This window comes from Cryptotermes secundus, unplaced genomic scaffold, assembly GCF_002891405.2.
Source record: "Cryptotermes secundus unplaced genomic scaffold, Csec_1.0 scaffold250, whole genome shotgun sequence".
Classification (NCBI taxonomy): Eukaryota; Metazoa; Arthropoda; class Insecta; order Blattodea; family Kalotermitidae; genus Cryptotermes; species Cryptotermes secundus.
In genome coordinates, this window is record NW_019738873.1 from 2,751,735 (window position 1) to 2,768,002 (window position 16,268).

General features: G+C 41.0%; 2 protein-coding genes across 16 annotated transcripts in view; both read right to left on the reverse strand.

The window, feature by feature from the left end:
• The window catches only part of LOC111871121 (farnesol dehydrogenase), a 54,170-nt gene that overhangs the window by 18,524 nt on the left and 19,378 nt on the right, over nt 1-16,268 (reverse strand). For 7 of the 13 annotated variants that reach the window (XR_004513736.1, XM_023863967.1, XM_023863966.2 and 4 more), the window contains exons 1-5: nt 11,750-12,117; nt 6,265-6,398; nt 4,915-5,083; nt 2,864-2,993; nt 918-1,047 (exon numbers count right to left, since the gene is read on the reverse strand). Coding sequence is in view for 12 of the 13 variants with exons in the window: in XM_023863967.1 (XP_023719735.1) it covers nt 918-1,047; nt 2,864-2,993; nt 4,915-5,083; nt 6,265-6,398; nt 11,750-11,867 (681 nt within the window). In the remaining variant the exon portion in view is untranslated. The other 6 variants (XM_023863972.2, XM_023863970.1, XM_033754120.1 and 3 more) reach the window with 6 other exon arrangements.
• LOC111871120 (gastrula zinc finger protein XlCGF7.1-like) overlaps nt 15,045-16,268 on the reverse strand; it is a 16,482-nt gene continuing 15,258 nt past the window's right edge. For all 3 annotated transcript variants that reach the window (XM_023863962.2, XM_023863961.2, XM_033754117.1), the window contains one exon: nt 15,045-15,709. In XM_023863962.2, coding sequence (XP_023719730.1) covers nt 15,059-15,709 — 651 coding nt within the window. In that variant the 3' untranslated portion in view covers nt 15,045-15,058. The remainder of the gene's footprint in view (nt 15,710-16,268) is intronic.

Consider the following 16,268-nt stretch of genomic DNA (forward strand, 5'->3'; position numbering starts at 1 on the left):
CTCTTGAGATGAAGGATAAGTTTGCAAAGGGTCTTGATGAGCTAATGAAGTGGATAAAGGACCCCAACCCAGGGCTCAATACGGAGCACTGGAGAGTGCTGGATAGGGAACCTCAGCTGAGAGTCCCTTAAAACCATCAAGATATTCACTGGACTCACTCAGGGATCCTATAAGGTCCTGAATGATCCCGATGCAAGGCACACGTAAGAGGATGCCACAATGAGCCAAGCATCCTCAGGATCTGTCGTCCAGGAGGGGTGGACTTTGTTGCATTCTGTTCTGGGGACGCAACACCGCTGAGAAAGACATATACACGTGGAAAGGGTTGAGGTTTGCTCTTTCTAAGGGTCCCAACAGTATGAAACGTTGTATTCTGTAAGTTTTTTGAATATCAGATGATGGATAAAGTCCAAAAATTCAGTAATTCTGAACCCTAGGTGGAATTAAGCGATATCTAGTTCTAAAAAAAAAGTGAATATATTTATATAACACATGGAAAACCCCATTTGTAACCTTATGTAAATCATGCTTCATTATGAAACAATATGGCTTCCAATTGAAATTGTGCTACGATTTTTAGTCAAAGTCTTCCACACAGAATTTTAATAAAATATGTTGAATAGTTCAGGCCATAATGGTGGGTCACAGACAGGCAAATATGGCCTTCAACAGGCCCTTATATTTCCTTTATGAAAGACATCTAAAAATAGAATGTGGCGAATTGAGCAGAGCAAAGCAAAGCGAAGCTGATCTAACGTAACTTAAAATAACTTGGCCCACACAACATAAAAAAAAAGTACAAGGAAGAGGGACAAATGCTTTTTGTCACCCTTACAGAAATGTATTATTTTGAAATAATAAGTGTTCGCAAAGAGCAGTGAATTAGTAGCCAAAGCTGTGGTGCCACATCTACTCACAGAAACCTTAATTTGTGCTTCCAGTTGTACTAATTCTCTTCTGAGGCTTTCTGCCAAAGTGGTAACTGTGTGTTTCGTAGCTGCATACATGTTGAATCCAGGATTATTTGATATAGTGCGTCCCAGAAAGCTAGAAAGAAAGATCATCACAATTATAACCTTCAAAGCTAAGGCCATCCTCATTACAGCACCAGATATTGTGTTATTTAGTTAGGAAGTCTTCGGCGTGAACCTCAACCAGCAGGCTAGCAGTCCATCACTTTCTTGTTGGGTCGTTAGCGTCATCAACATGGTGATCATTACAGCAACTGTCAACTCCAGCAGTTATATCTCCACGGTCATCATGACTGGCAGGGGCTCGGGGAGAGGCTCGCCCCATACCTTTATTCAAATTCTGGGGATAACCCGAACCCATTGTTAAATAAGAAATTCAATAAAATTCAAAATAAAATATAAATAAAACGTTTTTCTTATACCTATCATTTCCAAACTCAAATTACCGCTTTTTAAGAGCACCCTACTCGCATCTGCTCCGCTTGCCACCTCATTTCATGCTGATTTCTTGCGCAGCTTATTCTTCGATCCTGAAGGTGGAAGCAATATGTTCCTTCGAAACGCCAGCTGACTTTCAACGGACTCCACAGCGTTATATCCCAGAATATAGTACTCTATATAATTCTATTCCACCCGCAATTACTAGTTATAAGAATTTTAATCACAACAGCTGTCAGATTTTCTGTGATGGATGATACTGCCGAAAGAAACAATTAAAAAGAATACTCTCCGGTGAGAAAGAGGTAAGTTAACAGTTCATAATATATCTGACTTAATGAAATAAAAATAACATGCAGCCGTTTAGAAAACTGGGAAGCAATACCTGCTGTCAACATTTGTCACCGGTAAACATCGTCTAACAAGTGACACCAAACTTGATCCCAGAACTTTTGAAGAAACCTCAGATCATTGGCTCACTGTAAGGAAACCTCTTGGGGGGGGGGGGAAACTGAAGTTTCAGTAGTTCATATAGCATATTTCAAAATGCAATTGTTACTTATTTTTCAAGTTTAAATATCTTTATTTTGTAAGACTGTTTTTGAATAAATGTCTATTGTATTAGGGGGCATGCGGTAGCGTTGTTGGTAGAGGCTCTATGCTACAAGCCGAAAGGTCACGGGTTCGATTCCCGATGAGGTCACTGGATTTTTCAATTACTCAATCCTTCCTGCCGCACTATGACCCTGGGGTCAACTCAGCCTCTAACAGAAATGAGCAACGGGAATTTTTCGCAGTTAAAAGGGCGGCCGGCATGTAAGGCTGACAACCTTACCACCATCTGAGCAGACTGTCTACATCAAAGCTATGTAGAACACTGAGGAACGCTGAGAATAGCAAAGTGTTAGAAACATATATGGAAACTCTGTCAAATCCTATATGGACTATAGTTTTTCAATTTGTTTAATTAACCAAATGGCATGCATTTCGACTGGCAATACTCGTATAAAATTAAATAAAATATTCAAAATAAACACTTCAAATTGTTATAAAATTTCTGTAAAGAGATTTACTAAATGTATTGTTCAATAGGAGTATGTAGACTATTTCAATTTTGATGCAATGACATTTCATTGTTGCTAAAGTAGACTGGAATGATCAGATATAGCACAGGCATCAAAATATGACAGTGGGGCATTAAATGCATAAAATATTACAGCGATCACATCATCCGGTAAACACGTACGTCTACACTGAACATCAAAATATATGCTTATTGTCACAATTACATTCCAGTGTCTTACTGAATGTCTTATGAGCAGAATGACAACTCTAAATTAAATTCATGACTGATTCACAACTTACTTAACGAAGCTGATTCAACCTCACAGATCATCTAATTAATCAAGTTTAGTTTTCGTAACACTCATAAAGAGAAAATGAAGATCATGTACCTGCTTATGTACACTATATGGCCTTCGTTGACGCCACGTTCTCTCATCGATCTTACAGCTTCCCTGGTGCAGAGAGTCAATCCCACAATGTTTACATTCAACATTTGCAACCATTCTTCTGTTCTGAAGTCTGCAAAAACCACGGATATTGATTAGCAGCCTACTGGCCCGGAAGGCAGCAAAGTTACATAAATTATTATTATTATTATTATTATTATTAGTAGTAGTAGTAGTAGTAGTAGTAGTAGTAGTAGTAGTAGTAGCAGCAGCAGTAATTCAATTCTTTATTTATGTGTGCAGAGTTCAACAGCCAATGGCCAATTACAGGGTCGGCATGAATACAAACAACAACAATATAACATAGATCAAAGAAACATAATAATAATAATAATAATAATAATAATAATAATCTGTTATATTTTAGCATCCTGTTACACTGATTCCTGTCCATGGTTTATGCTAACCATCTTACAGTGTATACACTTTTTCACCTTATTCTTCACTTCCACACTACATGTTTGAGCACTAATGTGCCATCCTCAGGTGTCTTTATGCACGTTAAACTATTGTACTGCATGCCATGATGTCTTCATTCTAAAATGACTAAAATCTGTATTCGTCATATATGTCGATGAATTCTAAATAATAAAACTTTTCAGGATTCATCCTATGTCGCACTCAAACATGCGAATTACACCAATCCTCTTTTATGTGAGCATTCTTCCTACATAAATTTGTGTATCGTGTTCTGTGTTGTTTTGCTCCTGTTACTGCATGCGTTGTACTGCTGGATATCCTTAACAGTTGGATTTGATGTGGCTTAGCTCGGGGAAGTACATGAAGCTTCTTACATCATGTTAACTTTGGCGATCAGAAGGTGCACAATTATGCTGGCAAGTTAAACCATATACAACATGGGCTGAATAACTCTGATGAAAATATTTTAACAGTTATATTTCAAATGCACAAATCCACTGTTTTAACTTCGATGGAAGCATTACGTAATTACTGCACTTTCTATATCACGCGTGCTGAAGGTATACCGTATTTATGTTGTAGTGTGTAGACAAGTTACTGGGCAACGACCTCGAAACAAAGAACAAAACAGCATCCGCTGCTAGGTAACAGATTCTTAACAAGCAATTACACGCATGCATTACTGAGTAACACCTTCGCAAACCATTTTCACACAGAAATGATAGGAACAGAATAATTAAGGGTGCTTTATACGTGGTCCGTGCCAGGTACTACAAGGAGGACAACTGGAGTAAAAATTCAGATTGTTGTAGGGGAATATGAGAAGAGAAGACTTCATCAGTGCAGTTAGAGTAGAGTTGTGGGATATTCACTGAACAGTAGCCACGCGAGGGCAGAAGATGAAGAATCTCCACTATTGGAGGCCGTTAACATGGAACGACTAGTGAAGACACAGCAGAATGAACAGACTTAGTGTGCGATGTAGTGATTTGCAAAACATGGAAATTAGCAACAGTGTTATAGTTACTTGTAGTTACAATCTATAAGTGTTCAATAAACTCAACTACAGATCCAAATCCTGTCTATAGTCACAAATACATGTGACAATATTTAATTTAACTTGCCAAATTAAGAATTCTGTAACTTAAAATCGAAACAACTATTCACTAATGGCCTAGATGGGTATAAACGTGAATGTATCTGTATTGACGGCATTTCTATCTGTTTTTTGTGGGGAACTCAACATTCAGGAAACTTTCTTGTAATTTTCTCTGCCTCTTCCTAATGGTGTTACACTTTATATAATATTAATGTTTTGGTGTAAACGTTTCCATATCAGATACAAAGATATCTAGGAAAAGTCACACGCGGATTCCATTATCACTTCCTCTTATCACCACTGCTGACTCATGTGGTGATGCGAAAAAATGATGTGCTGATGACACAAGCGGACAAGAAGTGCTTCAACTCAGCCTGCATACAATCACAACTGCTTCTGCATGCTCCAACGGCACATGCCTTATATATCACTCAAAAACAAATGCTTCCTGTGATTGTATAAATGTGGTACATACCGTGCAATAGAATTTCATTGAAGACGCCAGCATTGTTGATGAGAATATCTACACCTCCAAGATTTTCTTTGACCCAGGCAAAGGAAGATATGATGTCATTCTCCTTTGTAATGTCACATTTTAGCGGATGTAGCTTGCCTGGTGCGGTACTCAATTCAGCAGAAAATTCCTGGTGAATATAAACACGGAAACTTATTTTCACATATGTTCATCAGATGGAAGTCAGTAAAAATTTGGTACAGCCTCTCGAAAGCAGAGCGGTACAAAATCCCTAGATGTTTTATTTTGTTTATATTGCTGAGGTCATGTACGCTGAATTGGATATATGGAGGTGATCACAAATGATGAATGTAAGGCACATTCGACGTTCTCTTTCAGTTTAAATATATCCTTCTGAAGGGATAAGGATACTGGAAAAAGTTTCAGTCAGGATAGCTTGTACACTATAAGAATTCTTCTACATGGGAGCATTACCGTTGTGTTAGTGTGTCTGGTTAATTGCATGATGTCTAGAAAGACATAACATTACACCAAAATATTTTACTTGCGATCTAGAAGAGTCAGATACTTTGTCCGTATCTCTAGGAGGGCGGGCCTGTGTAAACCGTAAAGCTCGACTTTCACTGCTGCTCACAATGCTCAGGTACCCAGGGTAGCCCTGCGTAATGTACAACTGTGAATGTAATATATTCAGAAATTTAAATTGTTCATTTTAATGCTGTTGACACGAAGTAACAGAAAGGTAAGGAAATTAACTAGTCTATTATAATAATGAGGGGACACGCGGTAGCATAGTTGGTTGAGGCACTATGCTACAAACCGGAAGGTCGAGGGTTCAATTTCCAATTAGGTATTTGGATTATTCAACTGACCTAATCCTTCCAGCCATACTGTGGCCATGGAGCCCACTCAGCCTCTAACAGAAATGAGTACCATGGATCTTCCTGGTGGTAAAGGGTGGCCCGGCTCCTAAAGCTGCAAACTTCACGGCCATCTGTGAGCCAATAATCTATAAAATGTGTGAGCCTCGACGTCTCAGAATCCTATATACAGCCTGGATACTGACAAGGATGTAAGTAAACCACAACAAGAATAATTAATATTGTTAAAAACACTGTCAATTATTTGATGGTGCATTCAGCATTTGTTGTATTGAAATACAGCCGTTTTAAACAATGTGTAAGAATTATATTTCGTTAATATGCTGTTTTGTTTGACGTTGGTAGATCTTAGGTGCATTTTGTTTCGTTAACTGTATAACTGCTTCTGCTGCGAGGCAGAAGTGTAATATAAATGCGAAACTGACAAAAACAAGAATATGCATCAATTTAAACATATTTAGGGCCATACCTCCAGTCTGCGGCTGCGTCTAGCTATACCAACCACTTGTAGACCATGTTTAACCAAACTCTGAGAGATTGCAGCCCCAATCCCGGCACTGGCACCAGTCACTATGGCTACTTTACCTGACCAGCGTTCCATCTCTGGAAGTAGAAAGGAGAGTCAGTAAATAGGTCAGAAATTGTTATGCAACTTTAAAACATGTGCTATTCAACTCGACATATCCTCCACCAACATTGATACACTTGTCCCATCGCTTTACCACTGCATCAAACCCCACAGCATAGAAGTCTTTTGAGTATTGTCTCAGCCACTTCTGCACCTCTGTTTCAACCTCTTCATCAGCAAAACTTTTTCCACCCAGTTGTAAACCGCTTTATGTGACAAGCACTTCCCACCTTAAATGGGAAACATGTCTTTATGAATATCCCTTGCATTGTGTCCTTTTGCCCCAAAACGCACAACAGAACACAGCTATTTGGTAGCAGAGTCCTGAAGCACGGTCGCCATTTTGACTACTGAAACCAGCCTCTGAAACATGCGCATCTGTTGCCTAGACTGGCATGCAACTGGACTGTGCTGCTACCTAGCGATACACATAGAAAACTGATTATGTCCATTACAGCTGTCTTACTTAAATTTGTGACATATCTACTGACTTTCCTTCGTACAAACATCCTTACAGAATACATCATATACCTACTCATGCCTCATCACTTGAATGTAGAACAAAACTGTTACTTCCTTTGAAAATGCGGCCAAATTCAAATACATGGGGATGACAGTAACAGATCAAAACTGCTGCTAAGTATCTTTTGAATTCTTATCTGCTAATTAAAAACATAAAAAATGCTCATTTCTGGCTTCAATTGTACGAAATATACTTTTGCCTCTTTGTTCTGTATGGGTGTGAATTTTGGTATCTCATATTAGGGAAAGGGTATAGACTGAGGGTGTCTGAGGACAGGATGCTGAGGACCTAAGACTGAGGAAATGACAGGAGTGCGGAGAAATCTGCACAGTGAGGAGCTTCTTAACTTCCACTTCTTGCGAAATATAATTAGGATAAATAAAGAAGGTGAGATGAGCGGGTCATGTTGTACACATGGAAGAATCAGAAAAAGTTTTCTGTAGGAAAATCTGGAGGAAAGATGACACTAGAAAGACACAGGCGTAGATGTGGCAATGTTAAAATTAATCTTAAAGTAAAACCGTAGGATATGGGCTAGATTCATCTGGCTCAGGACAGAGACCTAGAGGGGTGCTAAAAACATGGTTATGAACTCCTGAGAATTTCGTCACTAGCTAACCAACTATTAGATTTTAAAGAAAGACTCAGCTTCATACAGTCAGTAAATGTAAACTTTGGCGATATAATAATGCTAGTGGGGTGGGACTAAGTCCCTTGTACTGCGGCCACTTTGGTCTATTGTACTAGCCCCAGATGATAGGTGAGGGCGATTGTGGAGCAACTGGTGGAATGAAGATTGGCAGGGGAAACCGAAGTACTTGGAGAAAACCTGCCCCAGGGCCACTTTGTCCACCACAAATCCCACTTGACCAGACCCGGGACCGAACCCAGGCTGCCAGCAACTAACCGCTTGAGCTATGGCGCGGCCCCTTTAGCGACATAAGGGAACCGTCTTTCCACGTAACCATTTCACTAATTGGCAGAAGGGCCCACGTAATCCTATGAAGAGAATTAAGCAACAACGCTACATCAATTTGTTATTAATGTTTATACAGAGAGCTTAACATTCATGCACAATGAGGAGAAGGCACTTTTGGTCAGCATATTTCATGTTAGAAACTAATAAATTTAAATTTGCTACTGCAGGCCTGTGCTGAAAGTTGTCAGAAGAAACAAAAGTCCATTTCTGCTTTTCTTTTATAAACCCAACTTCACAAGAAGCTCAAACATCCCGCCAGCGCCAAATTAATCTTACAAACATATCGGTAGAAAATAACACACAAAAAATAATTTGATAACTTAGAACGTGCATATTGTGGCACATTTTTTCAAAACAATAACTTTGGAGCCAGAGGAACAGCCGCTGCTAGGAAACGGCTCTGAAACAACATTCGCTTCTAACCACCGCCTGCGAAACAGATCTTAATAATTCAACAGTTGGACTACAACAATGAAGAGCTGTTTTCTATGTGGCCCGTGCCGAGAGGATATGAGCGAGATAAAGTGGAGGCGGGGTCAAATATCTCCACCGTGACCTTGCGAGTCATAGGAGCCGACGAAAAGGGAAGTCTCAAATCTGAGACAGTAAAATACGGTCGAAAGTCCTAAGGGACTCGCACCCACGAAAGACTACGCTGGCAAGTCCAGCAGCATATACAAAAGACAGACCCGTTCTCTCGTCAGAGAGGGCGCCCCACAAAAATAAGACCGTAACTGCCAAACAGTAATAAATATCTGGTCATTGGCCCCATATGGGGCTCTGCATCAAGGTTTATCTGAGCTTAGTTCAGTTGAGACTGTGGCCAGCCTGCAATGGAGTGTGCACGGAAGCTGAAGAATCTCCACTGTTAGAAGCCGTTACCAGGAAACGACTATTGGGGAGTGTAAAAGGAAACTGTAACGTGTAGAGATTCGCGATTGTGCTGTAATTACCGGTAGTTACGACTTGTTGTGAGTGCATAAGTGGTCAATAAATCCAATATCCAATCCAAAACCCCGCCGAGACACTCATACCAAGTAACAATATTAAAAAACATATTGGGAAAAATAATGCATTGTAGTTTTGCAACAAATTATCCGTATCTTTAATAAATGAAAAAATCACGAGAAACAAATTTGTTGGCCCTGTACGTTTACATCTTCACTCTTACTACAATAGGCCTAAAAATTAAATACTAGCTTACCTGCCTCCTTAATACAACGGCTCCGTTCGTACTGAAGCTGAATCAGTGTACTGTAATGCAGGAAGTTGTGCTCTGAAGAGGAACTCTCGCCCTTTGGCTCTTGCAGCTGTCAGCGTTCGAAGATAGAAGAGAACAGTAAACAGCTGACGCATAAACAATCATATCTGCTCTCGGTTCATTCCACTCAGAGCACCATGATATTGCTTGCGAGTTCACAAACAAGGTCAAGACAATTATGATTCGAAAAAGGCCTAATGAAGGAGCAAGACGTTAGGCAGTGGTTGAAAGCGACATTTCAGGGAAGGTGGACTTCGACATCGTGGGCCGACTCTATTGCTTCCTCGGACGCTGCATCTAACGCTTGTGGGGGCACCTGAAGGAGCACGTTTATACAGTTCCTCCAGGGTGCTCCAGGGACTATAGAAGAGTTCTTGACAAGACTTCAAGTAGCTGTGACATCGATACCAACACATTGTCACGTTTTAGGTGTGTGATTATTTGACGGGGTATGGATTGCATATTGGATTTATTGACCACTTATACACACCATTCGGAACTACATGTAATTACAGCGCTGCTGATAATCTCCACATTTTACATATCACAACAACCGTCAAGCCTTTTCCAGCCTGCCGTTCCCCGGCAACGGCTTGTAACAGTAGAGACTCTTCAGCTTCCTGTGTTCAAACCTACCTGTCAGCTATTCCCTCAAGTGAACTGGATCGCCATCTCTTCTCGGTCATCCTTTGCAGAGCTCAAATGCACGCAGCACCCAACTAACCCTTTCAATTATCTTCGACAGCCGAGTCTCGATTGACTCTGTTCCAAGTCAAAGTCACATTGCGACTGACGGTCAGTCAGCGAGTAAGTCTTGGTGTCGAGCACCCTCCTGGGGCTCATGACTAGATATTTATTACTGTTTGACAGTTACGGTCTTGTTTTTTGTGGGCGCCCTCACTGGCGAAAGGAGGAGTTTGTCTTTTGTATATGCTGTTGGTCCTTGTCAGCGGAGTCTTCCTCGGGTCCGAGTCCCTTGGCCTGGAATTCTAATTATATAGCCTCGGGGCGGGCCCAACAGAAAACACCGTTTCCTAACAATCCCTTCATTGTTGCTTGCATATTCGTTTTCCGAGCATTCGCCTAGCAATGATAACGGCCATCCAAGCGAACTATACCGACCGACCAAGCGATGGCTGCTTGTCGGCGAAGTTAGTGGCAACTTTAGCAGATAGAGGCAGCGCAACGAATCCCCACGGCCGTTAATTTCGGTTTTCTAGACCGGAGCCGCTACTTTTCCATTCAAGTAGCTCCTCAATTATCCTCACAAGGCTGGGTGGACCCCGTTCCAGACCCACTACTTCTCAGAAATTCTGGTAGCGCCGGGAATCGAACCCGAACCTCCGGATCTGTAGGCAGGAACTCTGACCACTAGACCTCAGAGGCGGTCTCCATATATATATATATATCCTTCTTTCACCAGTATGTATCCACCTGAGAACACGATGCACTTTTCGTCCCGTTGGAGGTCGCACGTGGCAACATCCCATGGAGCATTCAGTTCCGTGCAGATAAGGAACATGTGGAAAGGGTTTTCTCTTTAGACTCATCCCTGCTATTGTAGAGAGGATATTAAATTCATTACGTGAGTCTGTCCGTCTGTATGCATAAAACAACTCGAGAATCACTGGACTGATTTTCATGTAATATGACATTGGGGAACATTACAAAAAAGTGCTGCTATTACATTTTCGTCTCGATCACACAATATTAGCCACCACTTCACATGAGGCCAACATGAGTTTCTGCGTATTAACTACCTAAATATTCATCAGAGAGAAGAATGTTTCAAGTGAAAGTTGTATACAAAATGAAGCACATAAATTTCTCCATTCGTATATTTTGCATCCCATTGTATTATGTCTCTACTGTGTAAATTTGTCCATCCATCACAACAATTCTACACATCAGTAAATAACTGATAGGCTCGAATGTCGATAAAATAAGTTTACTGAGTTGTTTATGTGCTACATGTTTCAGTTGTTTATGACAACGCATTCTACATCAGTAGAAGTAATGAAATAGCACCATAAACAAAACTCCAGTGTGCAAAGACATACCAATATAGAACAACAAATAAGAACAAGACAAACAGGTCCTCGTCTAAAGCTTAAATCACCAAAAATTAACACACAGTACAAGGCCACTGAGAGCTAAAAATTAGAAACACTCCATTTTCAACCAAAACAGTACATGTGCAACCAGTACCACCAAAAATGCACACTCATATAATATCCATGCCCCATAAAGGACAGTTTCATAAACACACACACATATATATGCACCATTCCTGTTACCCCAAAGCACCCATAAACATGTGGATCTATACATCCGCTCCTCCATACGCCTTCATGGCGTAATGCTTAATAAACATATGGCCAAATTTACCTTTTTTAAAGGCGACTGACGATAGAAAGTTACTGGAGGACATGGCGTTGCTTGGTGCATACAGCGGGTATTATTTAACAATGTTATGTCAATTACAGAGTGAGATCCAAAGATATTTATAGACAGTGAAATTGATGGGCCATAGCCTACTTTAACGTATCTCCGTGGGACCTACCTGGAAGAACAGAAAAAAGACTAGAATCCCGGCCGAGACTGGAATAGAGACCAGACGTGTCAACACTCCTGTTAACCTCCTCGGTATGACTGCCACTGCCACCATTGCTAAGAGTCATGGCACCACGGTACTATGAGCTGTGATGGAGTAGGCCAATAAGGTAAAGCTATCCCTGTAACAGGCCGTGGATGACCACAGGGATTGTGATACGTCAAGGTTCTCACATTTTTTAGACAATAGGCTCACAGATGGTTGAGACTTTTGGCTTTATGTGCAGACCGCCATTTACTCCCAAGAGGATTCCTGGTACTCATTTCCACTCATTTCTGTTAGTGAGTCGACCCCAGAGCCACAGCGCAGCTGGAAGGATTAGGTCAACTGAAAAAATTGCAGTGACCTCATCAGGAACCGCGGCCTTCCAGCTTGTAGCATAGTTCCTTGCTTTTATAAGGAAAGATGTTTATGGTATCATTATGTACGTGTGTCTGCGCCCTAATATCCGAATGAAGTGGCAGATTCTAATGAAACTTAGCATGACTGTCATGTCACTAGTAGTTACCCAGCTTTGTACTTAAGATCTAAAGGTTTGTGACGATTGTACATTAATAAAAATATTATGTTTCTGGACATTATTCATCATCCTGTCTTTATCTAAAAACCATCCTGTTTATTTTTGAAAACACAACATTTCGAAGATTGGATTCTGTCTCTGTCTTCAGGCAAAACCTAGGGATATGGACTAGCTATATCGATTGGGCCCAACTGAGTATGTTTACCTGTTCTTTAATTGGTTTATTCAATTACATTTAGGCAGAGTTTAGAAGCTCTGTTAATCAATACAAAATGAAAGACAGATGGTTGGTCTATGGATTCAAGTGATCCCCATGATTTAAATCCTTCCCAATCCATCAATGTTGCAACTGCTAATCCTGTAACAGGCTGTGAGCAGTTGAGGCTGCCACATTTTCTAAACAATCAGCTCGCAGATGGCAGTGAGGTTGTCAACCTCACACACTGGCCAGTCGTTACACCGCTGAAAGATTTCTGGTACTCATTTCCGTTAAAGGTTGAGTTGACCCCAGAGGTCATAGTGTGGCTAGAAGGATTACGTCAATTGGAAAAATCCAATGACCTCATCAGGAATCAAAGACTGTGACCTTCCAGCTTGTAGCATGGTGCCTCAAATAACTACAATACCACATGCCCCACTTAGCTTTTAAAATTTTGTCACTTTTGCTACTGATTGTTTTCAAGCACCAAACTTTTACGCAAGATAACCTAGTGCCCTTCAAACTGAACATTCCAGCGTAACTCTTACTTCATCCAGTAGGTACATGCAATATTTTAATGTGTTTACTGTCCAGAGGTAACTCAGCAGACCTGACTTTAATAATGATTTTATATGCTTCACATTGTAACCATGGGAAATTCATAGTAAGATTTTCCCTGACACTTTCTAGCAAAACCACACTTCATACAATGCATATACAAATATGAATTCAATGTCTCTAATATCGTATTAAATCACTACATATTGTAACGTGTTTTGTTACTGAAGACGCCATTCGGATTGTTAATTTGTTTATTTAACAACCTACAAATCTCGGCTACAATTAATTATAACAACGTTACGGGTTTACACAATTTACAAACCCAACACACAAATCAATTCACTCTGTCACGAATCACTCGTTACAATTCAATTCAACTCGTAACTCGCCGCTGGCTAGATTCCAACTCAACTGTCTTCATAGGCAGTGTAGCTCTCTTACGAACTATCGTATATAGTCACAGTGTTTGCCTGTTATGTAATGGGTACCGCTGTTGCCTGACGCCATGTTACATCACCGCGAGGAGAGGGGCTGGGCACCGACTGAAGAAAGGCGACATTCGTGTTAGGGTCAGACAGAACTTGACAGCGCTAGTTTGGAAGGACAAACGTGATGTTTACATACTGACAAACATGCACTGTCCTCCAGCAGAAGGCAGTTTCTGTGATGAGCATGGAAACGCCATCAAACCAGCAATTGTTGCTGACTACAACACGCACATGGGTTATGTCGACGAAGCGGACAGAATGGCAAACAGTTACAGCATCAGTCGTCGGACCTGGAAATGGACAAATAAATTATATTTCCATCTCCTGGATCTGACAATTCTGAACAGTTTCATCCTGTTGTCATCCTGTGGCGCGAAATTGTCACACAGAGAATTTTGTCTCACAGGCAACATTAACATGCTGGAACATGCTGCAAAGGGTCCACCTCACCCTCAACGGTTCATGGGTTGAGCTCCTGCTGTGTCATCAGAGATATCTCAATTAGAGGAGGCCACTTGACATCACGGGCTGACTTCCTCTAATAAGAGACTGAGGTGTCATGTGTGCTCTTTGAGTGGGAAATGGAGTTACATCCGGACAAAGAGAATGAAGTGCGACGTCGGACTCTGCATTTCTGGATGTTTCCAATAGTACCACATGAAGGCAACATTCAGTTAGATGACGCAGGAGGGAAGACTGTCCACTTATAAACCTGGTGCCCAAAAATAATGTAAGTAGAACAAGAATTTCTATCTTAAAATTAGATTTTAAAACACTGTGCGCATGCGTGGACTGCACATACCCATACGATGTTGCTAGGCTCTTAAAGGTCAAATGTATGTGCATTTCAGCCTGTAGGAATTCAAATTGACGGAGCTTCATTCAGCTCTGTGGGTCATGTGACTAATACTCACTAATACCAAAACGTGAGTTCAGGATATCACAAATGGGGCGATCTACAAAACATCTATGAATGTAAAGAAACATATATATGGATTCTAATGTATAACCATTCTTTTATTGTGAAAAGGGGTTCCCCTACATGTTTCAAACTTCAAGGGGTCATGATAAATAATGCTGCAGAATCATTTAGAAGTTGCCAGTCAGTTTCATTAACTATGCACTACTAGCTTCAACAGTTGAAGAAAACAACATAACTAGAGAGAACATCATGTCATATCTGTTTACTCCTAACAAGAGAGAGGCTTGTATGGATCAGCAATCAGTAGTAAACCAATCCGGATATGCACTGACCTGTTGTACCATGGGATGCAATTGATTTCCCTAGTCAGTTGGAAATGTTAGCACCTGCAATAACTCGTAGCACTCTACAAAAACCCAGCATGCAACAGAGAGAAAGCTGTGTCATGAAGAGCAAGCTATACTGCACCTCTACTGCTTCATGATTTAATACGGCAATCACTACGTGTCACTTAATGTGTCTCCAGATGGCTCTGATGAGTAAATAACTTATTACACACCACACAGCTCTACGCTTGCTCCCCACTATGTATGCACAGATGCTTCCTCAGACAACGCCGATCACTGAATGACTTATTACACACGTCACAGCAAAATGGGCGCTCTCCACTATGTATGCGTTGATGTACCTTCAGACTACTCAGGTGACTGAATGACTTAGTACACATGTCACAGCAAAACGAACGCTCTCCACTGTGTAAGAGTTGATGTCTCTTCAGACTACCCTGCTGCCTGAATGACTTAGTACACACGTCACAGCAAAACGGCCGCTCTCCACTATGTATGCGCAGATGCTTCCTCAGACCACTCTGAAAACAGAATGACTTAGCACACACATCACAGCAAAATGGCCGCTCTCCACTATGTATGCGTAGATGCTCCCTCAGACCACTCTGAAAACTGAATGACTTAGTACACACATCACAGCAAAATGGGCGCTCTCCACTATGTATGCGCTGATGTATCTTCAGACTACCCTGCTGACTGAATGACTTAGTGCACATGTCACAGCAATATGGCCGCTCTCCACTATGTATGGGTTGATGTGTCTCGCACTGATGAGCCCTCAGATTACACTGTTCAGTGAATGATTTATCACACTCATCACAGGAATATCGCCGCTCCCCACTGCATACAGGTTGAAGGTCATTCAGAGTACTCTGCAACACAAGAGGAAATAACATGGAAAACCCTCCCATGAAGAGAAATAATTTTGAAACTCTTGACCACAGAGATGTTAGAAGGGTAGGAGAGAAAGGGTAGACAGAGGGGAGGAAAGAGGCAGACAGAGCAGGGGTGTGCGCATACATGGGTGTCCATCAGCATGTATGGGTGACTGAGTGAATATAAGTCAAGCTGAACTATTATTATATAATAAATTACAGAATTAAATAGTATTATGGATTTGTGAGGCTCTATTTTTATTTTTATTATTATCATTATTATTATTATTTGGCTCTACAGCCCTTTGTTGGACCGTGGCCACGTTTTCAGTTTCTTGATCGCATATAGAGACCATACGACTCCTTAAACAGGGGATCAGCCCATCACAGGGTCGCTACCTACATCATCATCATCATCAGTAATCTGTCAAGACGACAGGTCCACAGTCTCTTTCAAAACAATTCCTCCACTTAATGCGATCTAGAGCTTTCTCCTTCAAATGACAGTATCCTCTTCTGTCCCCAAGGTCATCCAGCATCTTCTTACGTCTTCTTC